Below are 20624 nucleotides of genomic sequence, written 5' to 3'. Positions count from 1 at the left end.
GCACATTAAGACTGCCAGCTGTTGAGGAGGAAGGCCTGGTGGATCAGTAAATGGATGGGCCTGTGAACAGCAGGTAATAATAATAATTGAGCAGTGGCCTCTGAGCCGCTGGGTACTCTTAGTGCCCCTGATTCATCCATCAGCCCTGTGCTCTCTTCACATGGTAATATCCTGACAGAGTGTGTAATGCAGGTAGAGGACCACAGAGCTCTAATTCCTTTTGTCTGACAACCAGCTCAGCATTCAGACTGCTTGTGTGTTTTTCTTAGAAACATATTGGCTTTTCAAGGCTGTAGCTGATTGATTTTGTATGCTTCCCAGTGTTATCTCTCTTAGGGGGAGGGGTAGAGGTCAGTGGATGGGGGTGTTGATGCAGCCCCACCGACTGAGTTCAGAGGAAAACACTGGCTGTCTGAGCAGGGGCAGTTACCAGGGAGAAAGAAACTATATGAATTCCACTAGTGAGGGAGTATTGTTTTTGACACAGAGGTTTTAAATTCAGGGTGGGTAAAATAGTTCATCTTTTAGGTCATTTTTGAATACTTAAAATATAGTGATCTTGCAGCACAGTGACAGTGTCAGGGCTCCTCTACATCTAGAATTATATTTATGTAGAGGTAATACAGAAGAACTACCCACTAAACACACACACACACATACACACTCCCTTTTGCAGGTGATAGCAGGTGACACTGTGCCACAATAGCCTTTTAATTTTGCAGTTGTGGCATCTAAATGCTGATTTTGTGTCATATGTGGGTTACTATAGTTACCTGTTTCTTGTAAATATTGTATTTATGCTTCATGATTTTTAATGGATGCATTAGACACGCAATCTTTAAGTGTTGACATGAATTTGTAAGTCTTAAACATGGCAATTTTTCCTATCATTAACATCCATTCAGTACTGCTTCCAGAACAGCATAGATTTGTATCCTGAGGGGAAAAAAATAGTTAGTATAAATAAAAAAATACTTAATTAATAATTGAATGTACTGTAAATAATAAATGATACAACAATACATGTAACAGTGGTATTGGAGCATATACCATGACAAGGGCCAAAAACATTTCTTAAATGACATTTGTGTTTTTCACAGCTTATCATGCTATACAGAGCTTAGTCACATCTAAAAACACTTCCCATATGTGAAGCTGAGAAATCTAGCACTTGGTGTAAAAAATGTCAGTTTCTAATGTCTTAGAGAAGTTGCTGTTTGAATTGACACATCCTGGCAGGGGTCTCTTAATGTAATTTAAATTCATAAAATATTATACTCTATATTCTCTGTCTGCATAGACTCAGTTTACAGAGAGAATGAGTAAGCTGGCCTCTGGCTTTGCTGCTAGACAGGGTTTATCTGGCAACACCCAGCTGTCAGTAGCAGACACATGCACACACACACACATGTATTAAGACTGCTTGGAGCCTCAAAGTGCAGCAGTGTTTGGGAGTATTTAGCAGACAGAAAATTGTTTTGCAAGATTCACTAGTGAGGCTTTAATCTTGTTTTGGTCTCTTTGTTATTTAATCATTTGTGTGTGTGTGTGTGTGTGTGTGTGTCTTTTTGACTGTCTATGTAGATTCATGTGTCTTCTTTGTGTGTGCTTTTATATACGTGTGTAAAGCTTATCACAGCATTGCCATAGCCAGCTCCATACCATTGACTGTTAGCTTCCTGTCTAGGATTTCATCTTCCATCCATCCAAAGCATCCATGTATACTGCTTATCCTGTAGGGAGTCTTAATTCCTAAACCTCTCAGATTGGACAGGTGTGATATGATGACCCTCGAGCATCCTGCAGGCACAAGGTCAACACACACTTTATTGTCATGGCTTAAGTTGTCACTCAACAGACCAGCAACCTAACTGCTCCAGATGTTATTTGTTAACAGTAATTACTATAAGCAGTCCACTTCATGATGAATGCAACATGTTTGAATGCAATAGAAATTTATCCTGTAAGAGCTTTCTGAAAACAGAACACCTACTATATTTTGCAAAGTGGCTCTTGGTGTGGTCCAGAAACAAGTGTCTCAAAATGTATGTTTCCCTGAGGATGCACTGTAATAGTTTCAGTGAGCTTTTAATGTTTAATCTAATTTCACCATCAAATCAGAAATGTAGTGTCTGTTTTTTTTTGTTTTGACTCCAAGAGAGAGATAGAGAGCGCAGACTATAGGAGAGAGACTGCACAAAGTTAGTGACATTCAATGGTAGCATATACATGGGGGGATGAAGGGAGAAGAGAGGAAAGGAGAGGATGATAGAGAGAGGAGCTCGGTGCATGATGGAGAGTCCTCAGGCAGCCTAGATCTATAGCAGTATAACTAAGGGATGGTTCAGGGTCACCTCAGCCAGCCCTAACTATAAGCTTCGTCAAAAAGAAAAGTTTTAAGTAGCCAGTGAAGCCTTAAAAATATAGAGGGTGTCTGCCTCCTGAAACCAGACCAGGGGGTGGTTCCATATGAGAGGAGATAGATAGGTAAAGGCTCTGCCTCCAATTCTACCTTGGAAACTCCGGGAACCACAAGTAGACCTGTACTCTGAGAACAAAGTGCTCTATTGGCTGATATGGTACTTTAAGGCATGAAGGAGCTTGATCATGAAGAGCTTAGTATGTGAGGAGAAGGATTTTAAATTCTATTCTGAATTTTAGAGAATAGCCAAGGAACCAATGAAGAGACGCTAATATAGGGGAAATACAATACGAATTGCTAGTTCCTGTCAGAACTGTGGCTGTGGCATTCTGGCTTTTTAGGGAGATACTGGGACATCCTGATAATAATGAGTTACAATAATCTACCCTTGAAGTAACAAATGCACGGATTAGTTTTTCAGCATCATTTTGAGACAGGATTGTGCAAGTGACAGAAGGCAGTTATAGAGATTTGACTTATGTGTGAATTAAAGGACAAAAATAACTTTTTTTTTTCACAGTAGTGCTGAGGCCTCCCCCAACTATACCATCTAAAGTAGCTATATTGTTGGATAAGCTCTAGGTTTTTAGGCCAAAACACGATAACTGTTTTCTCTGAATTTAAAAGTAGAAATCTTTAGGTTCAGTCATGGCAACTGGATCAACCTCTAGATAACCTCCCCTGGACAACTGAGAATCTTCACAGACTTAAAAGTAGAAAGTTACTGGTCATGCAGCCCTTTATGTTTTTTAGACAGTGAAATCTGGCTAACTGGGTTGTTTCGTCAGGTTTTATAGATACATAAAGCTGGTTATCATCTGCAAAGCAATGGTAATTATTCTAGAGGTTAAGTCAAGGCAACTGGACTTCTATTTTTTTTGGTCAAAACGTTTCACTACTCACCCAAGTAGCTTCAACAGTATAAGAGAAAGCTGGTATGGAAAGTTCAATTTATCTTTCAGGTTGGTTTCACTCCAACCCTAGCCTACATATGCTCATTAGGTGAGCTATATAAATCGGGTAAGAGTCGTTAGACCCAAAGTGCTGAGTTGGTTTCACTTCACACCAAGCCTGAATAGACTCGTTAGGTGAATTAAAGAAGTGAGCTCAGGTGAGGATCGTTAGGATCTAATGATGACCCTTCTGATTCACCAATTGGCTGCAGGTTGTGTCCTCCCTGGAAGTGACTGTTTAAAACACCTCACCTTTTTCTTGTAGGTGCTGGTGGGGTCCCTTCTTAACTTTTCATTGGTTTTCTAAGAGAGAGGCTACTTTTCTGTGATAGTCTGCTGTGTTTAGGACCACTGTGCATCTCCCTTTCTCTGCAGGCAGGATGGTAATAATCTTGTTCTTGGACAGGAATGACAGGGCCCTGCTCTGTGAGGTTGGATGGTGGGTGGTGGCTTAGAACTAGAGAGTGCTGCACTGACTTTTAGCCAGAGTTCCTCTGCTACTGTATTAGATAAGCCATTGTAGAGAATGGCAGATTTTGTAGTTGTAATAAAGTCCACAACAAACATATTTGGGCATGACCGCGAGGACATCTCTCTCCACTTGGGAGAGTTCCCTGTCTGAAAGGTTCTTAACGAGGTCTAAGAGACATGTTAATGATTTAGATGAAGCAACTTTTGATATTAGTTCAGAGAGATCTATGGAAAAGAAGCAGTCTTTAACCCTCTGGGGTCAACGCACGCGCCGGCGCGTTTTGACGCATCTTTTCCTGATAAGGCCGAAACAAACTTAAATTACTCCGTCAATTCTGATCGTACAGATAAAAGAAGTATATCATTAAAATCTGTAAAGGGTCTAGTTTTAGTGGTATACCATCATAATAACAACAAAACGTTGTGCTTTTTTTAAATAAAGAAAGCCGACAGGGTGCGCTCTCGGCCTTTTCTGTCTCTGCCATTTCTCTTCACAGACGCGTAAATAAAACAACCAGAATCTCAGCGAATACTTGCCTCATAAAAATAAGAATTATATGGCTAGAAAGCTTGAAATGTTTTCTTTTGAGTGAAACAATTCAATTCACTTTTTATTTAATATGAACGTAAGGAGAAGTCCGTTTTTTCCTGTCTCACCTCATTACAGGTAATGCGGTCCCGCCTTGTACACTGTCCACTGTTCACATGTAAATAATCTCAGGTGAACCAGGTAAATATGTGCACACCCCCGAGAAATGACATAAAACGTCAAACTTCATCATAGAATTTACTTTTTCTGCGCGTTTGGATGATAGCGCGTCACGGACGTGAAGAAGCGCTTGTATTCCACACAGAGACAAATAGTTTAGCTTGTCCTCAGAGTAAAAACACTGATTTTAACTCAAATGAGGATCGTTTGGCTCGTCATTGTGTTGTATTGTGCTGCACTAATCCGTCCCATCTACATTGACTGAAAGGCTCATTATGCACGCCTTTGTCTGGTCGTTCAGTGCGTCTTTTGTGTTCTCAGGTAAATCACATGACTATTCATCCTCAGACACACCCTCTTGCATATGGCCTTTCTGGACAAAAAGTGTCTTAGAAAATTTAAATCAGTGTATTGTTTACTGTGAATGTGTGAACAAGATGACATTCACAGCACTCTGAAGTAAACACTTTAGCCTACAACATGCAGGTCTCCAAAGTCTTGTGAACCAATGTTCTGTTTGTGTTTTATGGTCTTATTTCAGTGAGTAAAAAATTGTAGTTTTTCACTAACCATGCATAAACACTTTTTTCTCAAAAACACAATCATGTATAAACTTGCTGCTCACATATTATTGTAGCCAATTTTGTGCTGATTACAGTGTTATCAGACTTTAGACATTAATATGTTTAAAAGACACTGAAAAAAGCACAAATGTCAAGACATGTCAAAATTTGTCCAGGCCCCCAAAATTTTACAAAATCCCCCACCTCAGCTTTGCTAGTCCTGTCAAATGAACATTTACAATGATAAATGTGTAGGTTTGCTGGTCTGCTTGTGCCCACGGGTGTGTGCAATGGTTTGTGTGGCTGAATGTGTTTCTTAATGTCTTAATATATGTGTCTGTGTGTTTTTATGTCTCAATACATCTGGAAATGTGTGTCTATGTTTACAACTGCTGCTCTGGTTACCATGGAGATGTAAAGTGTTTCAGTGTAAGTTGAACAAATCCCCCACCTCAGCTTTCCAGCTCTGAATCCTGCTCTCATTTGAGGCTGTCCGCTGGGGGAGGCGGTTCATTCGAGGCAAGGGCCGCACATCGCCGCTTGCAGCTATATTTAGGCCCGAGCACTAACTGAAGGTCATGGAACAGGGACAATTATAATTGATCAACGTGCAAGGGACGAGTAAGCAGGGGGGCTTAGGATTATTTCTTTCTTGTTATTATTTCTCAGTGTAACAACCTCAAATTTGACCCCCTGAACATGTGAAAACTCACCAATATTTGCCCAGAAAATTTTATATTTTATAGGTTTCATAAACAACCTCAAAAGAATGGCTCTTCAGCGTCCCAGAGAAAAATGAAAATACATTACGCCAATGGGAGGCCAACTTTTTCATCGCACACTCACCAAACGTGGCATGTTTATTCTTCATGTCGGGCCAAGCAAAAAAGCTTATCATGTCGAGGTCATATCACCAACAAGGAAGTTCACTAGTTGGGAGTTGTAATTTGAGGTCATTGAGTTCACTGTTTTTGCTCACCTCAGACTAGAACAAACTCCTCCTTGGGCTTTTGACCAAATGAGCTCATTCTTGGTCAGCCTCATCTATACGAGAGGGGAAGCAAAAGTTATCCAAATTTCGTAATTAATTTTTACGGTTTTCCTTTGACGGACACGCAAATTTGACGTACATTTTTGGCACCTTCGAGGTGTGATAGATCGCACACGCACTGTTGAATTTCAATCTGACCAACTGATGAATTTTAGACCCCGGGGACCTGAATCCAGGTGATTGAACACAATCACAGTAGGTGCTATAGCGCCCCCTGCATAACAATTTGAAAAATTTGCAAGTATTTGAATGGAGAGCGGGCACTCGGGTATGATCCCAGGAGCTATGTTGTCTGGGGCTATATGCCCCTGGCAGGGTGTCCCAAGGCAAACAGGTCCTAGGTAATGGACCAGGCTAAGAGCGGTTCAGGGACATCTTATGCAACGAAAAACGAGGACCGCGACGTCTCCCAGCATGGCGAAGCCGGGGCCCCGCCCTGGAGCCAGGCCTGGGGTTCGGGCCTGTAGGCCAGCGCCTGGAGGCAGTCAACTCTGGCAAAGCCCGAAAGAGTGACGTGGGGCCGCCCTTCTGTGGACCCACCACCCGCAGGAGGATCCATAAGGGGCTGGTGCATAGTGGATCGGGCAGTGGTCAAGCGGTACCGACTAGAGATAGTCGGGCTCACCTCCACGCACAGCCTGGGCTCTGGAACCCAGCTCCTTGAGAAAGGCTGCACTCTCTTCTACTCTGGAGTTGCTCGCGGTGAGCGGCGGCGAGCTGGTGTGGGCTTGCTCATAGCTCCCCAGCTCAGCCGCCACTTGTTGGAGTTTTCCCCCCAGAGTGAAAGGGTCGTTTCCCTGTGCCTTCAGGTCGGGGATAGGTCTCTCACTGTTGTTCGGCCCATAGGCCGAAACAACAATCATCAGCAATCATCAGAGGCCTATGCCTCTCCACATAAATCACAAAAGCTATTTCCTCCCTGAAGTTAGGCTGTGGTTGGCACACAAAAACAGAGGATAGAATTGCAGGGTGACAACACTCCTGCTGTTCCTGCTGAAAACTGGCCCTCTTTCTGCCTGTTTATGGTTATACTGTACTTCTGCAAATCCTATGCTCGGTTTTGGGATTTACAGGCAGTCAACTCTGGCCAGGTCCGTTGTTTTTTTTTGTAATGTCCTTCTATAAGCACGTTAGGTTTTACTTGAATTTTCCCTTGACTCTGTTAGGATATCTGGTGGTGTCGGTGTGATGAAGGAGAGGTAGGACCCACGTGTGGAACACAACAGGCTTTATTTACCTGGATCTTCCAGGCTCAGGTACAAAACACAAATATTCTCTGCTACTCGGCGGACAGGCAGACAGTACAGGAACGGAAAACAAGGCTGAGATACGCATCACAAACACGCTTAAATGTTCCGGCAGGGAACAAAGGAACACAGGGGATATACAGTGGGTACGGAAAGTATTCAGACCCCTTTAAATTTTTCACTCTTTGTGTCATTGCAGCCATTTGCCAAAATCAAATAAGTTCATTTTATTTCTCATTAATGTACACTCAGCACCCCATCTTGACAGAAAAAAACAGAAATGTAGAAATTTTTGCAAATTTATTAAAAAAGAAAAACTGAAATATCACATGGTCATAAGTATTCAGACCCTGTGCTCAGTATTGAGTAGAAGCACCCTTTTGAGCTAGTACAGCCATGAGTCTTCTTGGGAATGATGCAACAAGTTATTCACACCTGGATTTGAGGATCCTCCGCCATTCTTCCTTGCAGATCCTCTCCAGTTCTGTCATGTTGGATGGTGAACTTTGGTGGACAGCCATTTTCAGGTCTCTCCAGAGATGCTCAATTGGGTTTAGGTCAGGGCTCTGGCTGGGCCAGTCAAGAACGGTCACAGAGTTGTTTCGAAGCCGCTCCTTTATTTTAGCTGTGTGCTTAGGGTCATTGTCCTGTTGAAAGGTGAACCTTCGGCCCAGTCTGAGGTCCTGAGCACTCTGGAAGAGGTTTTCTTCCAGGATATCTCTGTACTTGGCCGCATTCATCTTTCCTTCAATTGCAACCAGTCGTCCTGTCCCTGCAGCTGAAAAACACCCCCACAACATGATGCCACCATGTTTCACTGTAGGGATTGTATTGGGCAGGTGATGAGCAGTGCCTGGTTTTCTCCACACATACCGCTTAGAATTAACACCAAAAGGTTCAATCTTGGTCTCATCAGACCAGAGAATCTTATTTCTCATAGTCTGGGAGTCCTTCATGTGTTTTTTGGCAAACTCTATGTGGGCTTTCATGTGTCTTGCACTGAGGAGAGGCTTCCATCGGGCCACTCTTCCATAAAGCCCCAGTGATCTTTGGATTCTTCTTTACCTCTCTCACCAAGGCTCTTCTCCCACGATTATTCAGTTTGGCTGGATGGCCAGGTCTAGGAAGAGTTCTGGTCATCCCAAACTTATTCCATTTGAAGATTATGGAGGCCACTATGCTCTTATGAACCTTGAGTGCTGCAGAAATTCTTTTGTAACCTTGGCCAGATCTGTGCCTTGCCACCACAATTCTGTCTCTGAGCTCCTTGGGCAGTTCCTTCTACCTCATGATTCTCATTTGCTCTGACATGCACTGTGAGCTGTAAGGTCTTATATAGACAGGTGTGTGCGTTTCTTAATCAAGTCCAATCAGTTTAATTAAACACAGCTGGACTCCAATGAAGGAGCAGCACCATCCCAAGGAGGATCAGAAGAAATGGACAGCATGTGAGCTAAATATGAGTGTCACTGCAAAGGGTCTGAATACTTATGACCATGTGATATTTCAGTTTTTCTTTTTTAATAAATTTGCAAAAATTTCTACATTTCTGTTTTTTTCTGTCAAGATGGGGTGCTGAGTGTACATTAATGAGAAATAAAATGAACTTTTTTGATTTTGGCAAATGGCTGCAATGACACAAAGAGTGAAAAATTTAAAGGGGTCTGAATACTTTCTGTACCCACTGTATATACACACAACTGAAGAACTAATTGAACGCAGTTGAACATAATCTAACTAATGAACAAGGCTGCCTGGGAAAGGAACACAGAACGAGACAGGAACTAACCAAAACAACGAAAAACAGGAAACAGAGATCTCGGGGCCTAACAGACTCGGTTATTTTAGCATCCACTGATTTCTTCTTTAACCTTTTAAAAGCCCCTTTAATCTCCTAAATTTGTCTTTAAGCAGCTTGTACTGTTTGGGAAAACAGTTACAGTGTATTATATATCTCCTTGTTCCATGGTGAGTAAATAATTCAAGCCCAGTGTGTTTTCTAAGGCTTAAATAAAACTTTAAGAAGTTAAGAAAACATTTAGGAAATCTTGAGGATCATCTGGTGCATTTATTCATGGCACGCAAACCCTGCAGCTCTGATTTGGTAGCTATTTGTTCTGATTGTGACTATACCTGTGAAGGATGAAGGGGTTCAATTTTTTTTGCAGGCTTGTCTACAACTTGAGAGTTGCTGAGATCACGTTTGTCATCATGTGAGAGGTGCCACTTTAAAGTTGCAAAGTGTAAAATATGAAAGAATAAAATGTGAGACTGCAGAATGTAAACTTCTGAGCACCTCTCACAACCCAAGCCATTGAGCCACGAGGGTATGTTGGTTGTTATCTTCAAAACAAAACATGATTTCCTGTATGGAGCCATTGTTTGAGTGTTTGGTTTGTCTATTCTGGGCTATACAATATAGCTATATATGGTGGTACAACATGGCTGCCTCAATGAAAGGAGACCTGTTCTCTAAGTAGACTTAAAAGGCTCATTCTAAGATTATGAAAATGCAACGATTGGTGTGATTCCAGTGATTATACACAAATGGCAATATATTTATGAACACTATATTCTATTTTTGCTAATAGATCTCTCCAAAATACACATTGAGCCGCCTGTATTTGATGAGCGGTAGTAACAGATGCCATTTAAATAAAAAGGAGACAGAATCAAAACAACTAGTATAGAGTTTGTGGCAAGTTTGAAAAGGGCCTTGTTTCAACAGTATGTAAACATGAGCTCACTTGTGGGAAAATTTTACACTCTCCAAAATGGCTGCTATGTGTGTGTAGACATCTAATCTTTTTCGCAATGTAGCACACACACACACACACAGCACGTCATGCTAGTGATTGATGGATAGTCTGATATCTTTCTTTATTTCTCTCTTCCACAGTGAGCTTCATGGACTGTGGTGGTGAGAAGGTGTGGTTTGATGTTGGAGATTCGTCTGCCTTCAGGGTGAGTGAGAATGGCGTGGTCTATACCCTGAAGTGCCTCAGCCTGTCAGGAAAGGAAGAAGTTGTGGTGATTATCTACGCTCAAGACCCACAGTCCAAACAGGTCTGGAATACCAGACTGAACCTTCGTGCCCATTCACATGGCAACAGCTTAGGACCTAAAGAGGTAAAATACTAGTGGAAGTAGCGAGCTCTTTTCAGCTAACTGATTACAAACAGCTTACTGTGAAGATCTAGGAAAGTCTTCTTCAATCAAAGCATTTGGCTTGCAGCAAGCCATCTTTCTCATTATCTTGTTTGCATTCATTAAGTTGAAACTACAAATGCAACTTTGGGAAATCAAATTAACGTTAGCATGAGACTCTGCTTGTGTGTTTGAAAATCTATTTTTGCCTGGTTTTTATGGAGCAGGAGGAATGTTTAGCCTGTTTTGTTTGTTTTTTGGTTTGTTTGTTTGTTTGTTTGTTTTTTGCCATGTAATAACTTCATCCCCCATTCCTATTACTCTCAATGAACGTCTGTCATTTAATTTCCGTGAAGCATGGATAAGTCACCTTCGGTAGGGACATGATTTTTTTCAAGACAGTTTACTCTGCTCTCAGATCCATAGGCTCATTAACCTCCTTAAATTGTAGCCCCTCACTGCCTGATTGAACATGTAAACCTCAGAATTTATAGTATACGTTCTGCAATCTAAAGCTTAATTGACAGGCAAAGAACTGTGAAGCTCTCATTTACAATAATAGACAAGGCAGGCTGACCCCTTACTGCCTACCCCATTTTCAACTTACAGATTTTCCTGTGTTTTACACAAGCAAGTATGCGATATATTTGCATGCACAGATATTCCTCGACAAACTAATAATGTAAAATATGTTTGCCTTTGAGACCACAGTTGTCTGACCAAGAAAATGTGTATGTGGGCTCTTGTGTAGTGGAGCAGTGAACTTTGAGGCTGAACAGTGTTCTTTATAATATGGGATGCAACTTCCAGCTGTCACGCTCCCAGGATTGAACTTTGTCTCACATGCACATGGTTTTGAACTTCTAAACTGAACAAACCAGCACTGACTCAGCAACTGCTTTTTCAGTATTCTTGACTGTAGATGGTGTAAAATCAAGAGTTCTTCCCTATTTATTTGTTATCTAACTTCAATATACAGCTGTATCTGAAACATTAATCTTAATTATTTAAAATATCGGCGCCCTGACTCGGTTGATAACCAGTGTGCCAGCAGCCAACACAGTCCTGTATGCCTGGAGATGGAGGAGTAATGTTACTGCTTTTTTTCTGTTTGTAAAGAGCTTCTGCAACCACTGCTGTTGCTGACTTTGCCATACTTTACTCCCTATATAAATAAAGGCATAAATATTTACTCCTCTTCTGTCCGGCTGGGAATTGCTGCTTTGATTGGTCAAGCTTACAGTTAGAGTTAGACAATCAGCTGCAGGGTAGGAGTGGGTCATAGCAGATGCAAGCATGGACCTGCCTTGATGAGTAAGTGACAGTTTGCATTTCGGATTGAAGTTTGACACCAAAAGAGTTTGGTGTCAATGATATGAAAATACAATCCATGGGAGCACTGTTTCACTGGCACATTTGAATAAAGAGACCAAAAATCCAGGACAATATGACATGTAGTTGATTCTGCTTTCATTTAAAATTTTAACCAATATAATTTGAAGCAAATTGAGTATTGAATTGTCACTTTGCACATTGAACAATTGCAAAATGCTTTTACAAATTGCATGACTAAATTGCACATTGAATTTTCAATTGGAAAATTTATTCCAAATTGAAAAAGGAATAAAAAACTTCCATAGAAGCTAGTCTCAATAAAGCTTTTCTAATTAAAGACCTTTAATGGCTTTAAGGACAGAATCACTCCATTTACTCACTTGCTTTGAATTCAAAAACAATGTTGTGCTATAATTGACGGTATGTTAACATAAATAAATGTCAGGTAGAAGCAGGTGGAAATGAGTGAAATCTAGTGTTTGAGCTCCCCCACAAGCAACAATATTTTGATATTGGGGGTGGGATCACAGATAAAACTGTGTGTAACTGTTTAAAAATTGCATTTCATATTTACTTGGGTTATCTCATATATAATATATAATATTATAATTTGTTTGATTATCAGAATCTTTTACATGACAAAGATACAAAAATATAAAAAAATCTGTCTAATACTTTTTCACAGCACTGTATATGTTGGAAACCCCATGTTGTAGACTGTACTACGTGGTTGTTTCTGTTTTTCTGCCTGTAAAAATAATTAATACAGAGGTAGGAATGGCACAAGTGGCTAAAATAGTAGACTACAGAATAGTAATTTGGGGGAGGTGATTTAAAATAGTGAAGTAGTATACCGTTAAATCTCCAGTCTGTGGTCAGCTATATTGTGGTTTATGAAACCCAGTTGACAATATTTTTGCTGATAAAATTAAAGACAACATATGGTTGTGACAGCAGCTGTGTGATATGTCAGATTTGAAATGAGTGTTCACAAAGATGTTTTGGTGATGTTGGTGGTGTGCTCCATGTTTAATAGATCTTTGTCTAGATACATGAAACGTGGTGTAACAGATTATAATCATTTATCTGGCACTGTATTTGTATGTTTGCAGATCCACAAACAGGCACACACCTGCTGTCAGAAAGAGGGACTGCACATTGGATTTTTTTAGACTAAGGAAGGATTATAACCACTGTATTCCTGACACAATGCCACCGCCACAGCACCGCAAACATACTGCAGTAAAAAAAACTACAATGGTAGCTTTAGTTATTATTTAATCAGGTGCTTCTTCTATTCACTGTTATTCACATGCACTACCCAGCCCTTCATTGTCAAGTGAAAATGAATGCATACAGATTGACTGCCACTGAGACATTAGATATTAAATAACTGTGAGTTCATTAACATGTACAGAATCTGACCATGCTAACACATACCTGGATGTCTGAGAATACCAGCATGTATGAAGAGAGAAATTACATTTTTGACAAGCAAAATCATTAAACAGGCAGAGCATGATGGACTGTTTCCCCCCACAGCTTCAGTAATATTGGATGAACTATGGACAGATATAAAATCACAGTTTTTTCAGCTCAGCAGGCATCTGAGGTTGGCCAAGTGCTGATTGCAGAGACAAAGCGAGTCAAACAGCCATCTGTTACTTTGTTTCATGTTCAACAGCGATAATAAAGCCCTCTGCATGTATTCAGACAAGACACTGGCCTTGATTGGTTGTCCTTCTAAACACAGCTCAGAAATAGTCCACTGCCATATGCTTTAGATGCTCTTGGTATCACTCGCTGGGTCCAGTAAAGGAGGAGAATTATAGAGAGTGAAAGAAGCTGTCGACAATCCTTCATAAGGAAAATTCACAAGGAGCAGCAGTGGCAGTTAACAACCACTCATTGCCAGGGGAGCAGTGTCAGCATTGTGCCCTTCAACTGAGAGGCAGGACCAGGGCTGTTATCAGATGAAACTGAATAGTGAGATGAGCAGGCATAACATTCATAGCCAACCAGGTCTGAAATGTCAGTAAAAACCGGTCTCTGTTGGCTTATCAGATGGGGTCACCTTTCAGAATACCTCACTTATATGAAATGTTGAATTTCTGTTCTCTGACTCCGCTGGTCACCAAAATATGTGATGGGAAAAATATACCGTAATTTTTAAATTGTTCTCAATTTAGAATTCTGTTATTTGAAGCAAAGTTATCTTACTGTAGACCTTTACACTATAAAGAATATAATAATTTAATGAGAAACCTCCCTGATTTCTGTTCTGCCTCTGTTTAATTTGCTGTTGATAAAAAAGTCCCCCATATTCATGTTGCTGAACTACAATGTATATTTACATATCATTATTATATAAGAAGTTAGGTCATCCTCATTCTCTGCCACTAATCAGTAGAGCGCAACTGATATGGGTTTTTTGTGGCCGATGCTGATATTGATATTATGAAGTAAAAAAAAATCTGATATCAATATATTGGCCAATATTATTTATATTTATATTATAGTACAGTACCAGTCATAAGTGTCACAAGTGAAAATTAAATACAAACTGCAAACCATTACCACCGTGATGTATTAGCCATAACACCATTATTATTAATAATAGACTTCATATCAATTAACTCCCCTTTGACTTTAAGACAAATAAGTGCAAGGCAGACTATGTTTTCCAAGAGTTCGACAAACAGCGACCTTTCTTGAATTTTCCACATTACTAACCAACAGGCAACTGCCATTTGGAAGAAATCTAAGAGTAATGCACATTGACTATAGTGAACATACTTTCTTTGGCCCTTAATATGATGTGCTAATATTCTACATAAATAACTTATCCCCTCCCAAATGAAACTGTATGATTCAATTAAAAACGGGTTGGAAGGGGCCAAAGAGTCCTGTCTCACAGTACTTTCTGGAATCGAATCACACTTTTGTCAGCAGCTCACCCATATAAAAACCATGTACAGTAAGATGCGTTCATATGCACCATGGACTTCCTGTTCACTTATCTTATTTACACTGAATAATCTAAAGAACGAATCTGCTCCTGAATAGTTCTGACATTACACTTCTGGGATCTTATCAGATCATCAACAAAATAATTCAGCTGTTACTCAGTGTACGAAGAACAGCCCCATGCTACTACAGTTCTTGCAGAAACAAAGTGATTTAAAAAGAAACTAGATTCAGGTTTGTCCCTATAACAGATCCACAGTTTGATACATATTTGTAAAGGAGCCTTCCAGAGAGAGGAAATTTCCAACAGGCAGGCACCAGCCTTGTTTCATTTACTATGTTAATTTAATATGTTCCGTTATTACCAATTTACTCGATTTCCTCTCTTGCCACAAGTTTGGTCTCTTGATTACTCTTCGGTTGAATATATTTTTACGATGTATTGTACAATTTTTTGTGCTTTAAATGATGGATAATGAATTTATTTCTGCTAAAAATACCAACCCATGCCTCCAAGGTCAGGGCCTGAGCTACTGTAATTGGTGGGAGGGCAGAGAAAATGAGAAGCTCTTCTTTTTACCTTATCGTCCTCTTTGAACCCTGCAGTGTAGCTGCTCAGCACTGTTGTGCAAATCTGTGGTTGCACAAGATGCACACACACACACACACACACACATACACAACTGAGTTGCAGAGCTTCCTTGCTGTGAAGGCTTAGTGAGTCAGGGCATTTCTTACCTCATTCCAGTGATCTGGATTAATGCTCTCATTATAGTCCATTTGATAAATGACTACCACCTGTCACTGCGTGTGTGTGTGTGTGTGTGTGTGTGTGTGTGTGCGTGCGTGCGTGCGTGCGTGTGCGCGCGCACACACACACACGTATCCAATGCTTGTTTACTGTTTCTACAGGTAAAGCCCAGTAATGCAACACTGACTCAGCGGGTACCAGAGATCTTGTTTCCATGGCACAGCGTGGTTGTCAGGGGTGATGGCACTCTGAAGCGAGTGAAGAGGGACTGGGTCATTCCGCCTATTAACGTCCCTGAGAACTCACGAGGACAGTTCCCTGAGGACTTAGTCAGGGTAACACACACACACACACACATACATACACACAAAAGCCAGCCCAGCCTTTTACTGACTGAACACATATACAGTAGCACATTCAGCTGAAGGGAAATACACTGAGTTTTACAATAATGCAAATTACATAAAAGGCACATAGTGTAACTGTAATTAAAACAATCAAAAACTATTCAAAAATAAAAGCTAATCAAATGCACAGGAAATAAAAGAATATTATTAGTGTGCTTTTAAATGTTGACACAGCGGACCTAATGCAGTCTGATAGTTTTCCAGCAGCTGGGAGCATAACAACTAAAAGAAGCTTCACCAACTTTGTATTTGCATTAACCATTGCACCACAGAGAAGGCCTGAATCAGATGACCTTTAGAATTCTCACGTTTTTCAGAAATGTACTGTGGAAAAAGGCAATGTAGGATTTTTAAGACAAGAAATACAATTTAAGTATGAATTACAGAAATGACTAGATTTCGGTGCAGTCATCTAAGAACTGACCTCTCCTGGGCTGAACTGTTTATCTGCATAATTATGCAATATATGCAGTAGCACACTGTTGAGGGTTTTCTTTTTGTGAACGAGGAACCCCTGAGGGACATCGTACATAATATCTAACTCTTTAGCATACAGGCAATTATTATCACACACTGAAACAAAATCATATAAACAAAAAGGAGATAAAACATAAGTTAAATAAATCATTTTGCTTTCTCTTTAAAGTTATAAAATGTTAACCTTAGTTGAAGGTAGAGGTGGCAAAAGGTCAAATAAAGGGCATATGAGGATTTGTTTGATGGACACTAAGGAGGGAGCGGTGGATTTGTACAGGTTGGTGAGGCAGAGAGACAGAGATGGGAAGGATGTGCAGCAGGTTAGGTTGATTAAGGACAGGGATGGAAATGTGTTGACAGGTGCCACAAGTGTGATGGAAAGATGGAAGGAATACTTTGAAAAGTTGATGAATGAGGAAAATGTTAGAGAGCACAGAGTAGAAGAGGTGACTGTTGTGGAGCAGGAAGTAGCAAAGATCAGTAAGGATGAAGTGAGGAAGGCGATGAAGAGATGAACAGCAGTTGGTCCTGATGACATACCTGTGGAGGTATGGAAATGTTTGGGAGAGGTGTCAGTAGAGTTTTTGACTGGGCTACTTAAGATCTTGGAGAGTGAGAGGATGCCTGAGGAATGGAGGAAAGGTGTCCTGGTGCCCATCTTTAAGAACAAGGGAGACATGCAGAGTTGTGGAAACTACAGAGGAATTAAGCTGATGAGTCACACAATGAAGTTATGCGAAAGGGTAGTGGAGGCTAGGCTGAGGTCAGAAGTGAGCATTTGTGAGCAGCAGTACAGTTTCATGCCAAGAAAGAGTACCACAGATGCAATATTGGCTTTGAGAATGCTGATGGAGAAGTACAGAGAAGGCCAGAAGGAGCTGCATTGTGTCTTTGTAGATATGGAAAAAGCGTATGACAGGGTGCCGAGAGAGGAGCTGTGGTTTTGTATGAGGAAGTCTGGAATGGCAGAGAAGTATGTTTTCGAGTGGTGCAGGACATGTATGAGAGCTGTAAGACAGTGGAGAGGGTTGCTGTAAGGGTAAGTGGAGTTCAAAGTGGAGGTGAGACTGCACCAAGGATCGGCTTTGAGCACCTTCTTGTTTGCTGTGGTGATGGACAGGCTGACAGATGAGGTTAGACAGGAATCTCCGTGGACCATGATGTTTGGACATGTTGTCATCTGTAGTGAGAGCAGGGAGCAGGTGGAGGAAAATCTAGAGAGGTGGAGGTTTGCTCTTGAAAGGAGAGGAATGAAGGATTTTAAGTACCTAGGGTCAACAGTGCAGAGCAACAGAGAGTGTGGAAAAGAAGTGAAGAGACGTGTGCGAGCAGGTTGGAGCGGATGGAGGAAAGTGTCAGGTGTGACAAAAGAGTGTCAGCAAGAATGAAAGGAAAGGTGTAAAAGACAGCGGTGAGACCAACAATGTTGTATGGTTTAGAGACAGTGCCACTGAGAAAAAGACAGGAGGCAGAGCTGGAGGTAGCAGAGCTGAGGATGTTGAGGTTCTCTTTAGGAGTGATGAAGATGAATAGGATCAGGAATGAGTGCATCAGAGGGACAGCTGATGTTAGATGTTTTGGAGAAAAAGCCAGGGGAGCCAGATTGAGATGGTTTGGACATGTTCAGAGGAGGGACAGTGAATACATTTGTCACGCTTCGCGGGGGTTATAACAGTTATTAGGACCAATGATATGCCCAGACTTGTACTCAGGTGTAAAATAGAACTTTATTTTAAACAAAAAAACAAAAAGGACAAGGAACGAGAATACAGGGCTTGGTGGGGAAAGGTCAAGGCGGGAAACACAAGGACATGGAAATCTAAACTAAGGAATGAGGCAACATGAACAAAGGGGGCGAGGACATGAACTAGAAGGACAAGGCATGGGGACTGGGACACGCACATACTTGGGGTCGCACCAAACCTAAGAGGAAACAGGGCTAAGGAGACAATGCAGGAAAGTCTGTGTCACACACACACACTCGGGGACTCACCAGACTACTAGGGGACATGGACGAAACTAAGGGAACAAGGCAGGGAAGTCTGGGTCACACACTCATGGGTACTCGCCAGACTACTAGGGGACATGGACGAGACTAAGGGAACAAAGCAGGGAAGTCTGGGTCACACATTCACGGGGACTCACCAGACTGCAGGGAAAAACATGGCATGGAGGGAACATGGACAGGAGAACAAGGCATGAAAGGCAACAGGGAAACATGAACTATGGGACATGGTATGGAGGGAACATGACATGGGGAGAATGGGTCAAGGGGACATGACATGAGAGATCCTGGAGAAAAGAACACAAAAAGAAAACTACTTAACTGAGGTGAAGGCAAACAAAGACAGTCCATGAACAAAATCCAAAACGAGAGGGATCCAGTGGCGTGAGGGAGAAAATGTCCAGAAGTCCAGAGGCTTTTCTGTAAGAGGCTCCTGTGTCCTCCACTCATTACCTGTATTAATGGCACCTGTTTGAACTCATTATCAGTATAAAAGACATCTGTCCACAACCTCAAACAGTCACACAGAAGAAGTTACAGGTCTGTGAGAGCCAGAAATCTTGCTTGTTTGTAGGTGACCAAATACTTATTTTCCACCATAATTTGAAAATAAATTCTTTAACCCTCTGGGGTCGACGAACGCGCCGGCGCGTTTTGACGCATCTTTTTCTGATAAGGCCGAAACAAACTTAAATTACTCCGTCAATTCTGATCGTACCGATAAAAGAAGTATATCATTCAAATCTGTAAAGGGTCTAGTTTTAGTGGTATACCATCATAATAAAAACAAAACGTTGTGCTTTTTTTAAATAAAGAAAGCCGACAGGGTGCGGTCTCGGACTTTTCTGTCTCTGCCATTTCTCTTCACAGACGCATAAATAAAACAACCAGAATCTCAGCGAATACTTGCCTCATAAAAATAAGAATTATATGGCTAGAAAGCTTGAAATGTTTACTTTTGAGTGAAACAATTCAAGTCAAAAACAAATCATCACTTTTTATTTAATCCGTATGAATGTAAGGAGAAGTCTGTTTTTTCCTGTCTCACCTCATTACAGGTAATGCGGTCCCGCCTTGTACACTGTCCACTGTTCACATGTAAATAATCTCAGGTGTACCAGGTAAATATGTGCACACCCCCGAGAAATGACACAAAATATCAAACTTCATCATAGAATTTACTCACTTTTTCTGCGCGTTTGGATGATGGCGCGTTACGCACGTGAAGCGGCGCTCCTTACATTCCACACAGAGACAAATAGTTTAGCTTGTCCTCAGAGTAAAAACACTGATTTTAACTCAAATGAGGATCGTTTGGCTCTTCATTGTGTTGTACTGTGCTGCACTAATCCGTCCCATCTACATTGACTGAAAGGCTCATTATGCGCGCCTTTGTCTGGTCGTTCAGTGCGTCTTTTGTGTTCTCAGGTAAATCACATGACTATTCATCCTCAGACACACCCTCTTGCATATGGCCTTTCTGGACAAAAAGTGTCTTAGAAAATTTAAATCAGTGTATTGTTTACTGTGAATGTGTGAACAAGATGACATTCACAGCACTCTGAAGTAAACACTTTAGCCTACAACATGCAGGTCTCCAAAGTCTTGTGAACCAATGTTCTGTTTGTGTTTTATGGTCTTATTTCAGTGAGTAAAAAATTGTAGTTTTTCACTAACCATGCATAAACACTTTTTTCTCAAAAACACAATCATGTATAAACTTGCTGCTCACATATTATTGTAGCCAATTTTGTGCTGATTACAGTGTTATCAGACTTTAGACATTAATATGTTTAAAAAACACTGAAAAAGGCACAAATGTCAGGACATGTCAAAATTTGTCCAGGCCCCAAAAACCCCCTCAGACCCCAGAGGGTTAAAAATCAGACAATGTGATTTTCTGGATTTTTTTCCTCATTTTGTCTCTCATAGTTGAGGTATACCTATGATGAAAATTACAGGCCTCTCTCATCTTTTTATGTGGGAGAACTTGCACAATTGGTCGCTGACTAAATACTTTTTTGCCCCACTATATAGTGAAGGAGGACATGAGGATAGTTGGTGTGGGTGAGGAGGATACAGAGGATAGGGTTAAATGGAGGCAGATGATTCGCTGTGG

At 41.0% G+C, this 20624-nt stretch overlaps 1 protein-coding gene across 1 annotated transcript in view; it reads left to right on the top strand.

Moving 5' to 3' along the window:
• The window catches only part of LOC113129299 (cadherin-2-like), a 131073-nt gene that overhangs the window by 62922 nt on the left and 47527 nt on the right, over positions 1 to 20624 (top strand). Inside the window, exons 3-4 of the mRNA XM_026305216.1 lie at positions 10316 to 10545; positions 15778 to 15951. Of these exons, the coding sequence (XP_026161001.1) occupies positions 10316 to 10545; positions 15778 to 15951 (404 nt within the window). The remainder of the gene's footprint in view (positions 1 to 10315; positions 10546 to 15777; positions 15952 to 20624) is intronic.

The sequence above is a fragment of the Mastacembelus armatus genome, chromosome 4 (assembly GCF_900324485.2).
Source record: "Mastacembelus armatus chromosome 4, fMasArm1.2, whole genome shotgun sequence".
NCBI classification, from domain to species: Eukaryota; Metazoa; Chordata; class Actinopteri; order Synbranchiformes; family Mastacembelidae; genus Mastacembelus; species Mastacembelus armatus.
The sequence above is the reverse complement of the archived record's forward strand: the minus strand, read 5'-3'. Positions and strand labels throughout refer to the sequence as shown.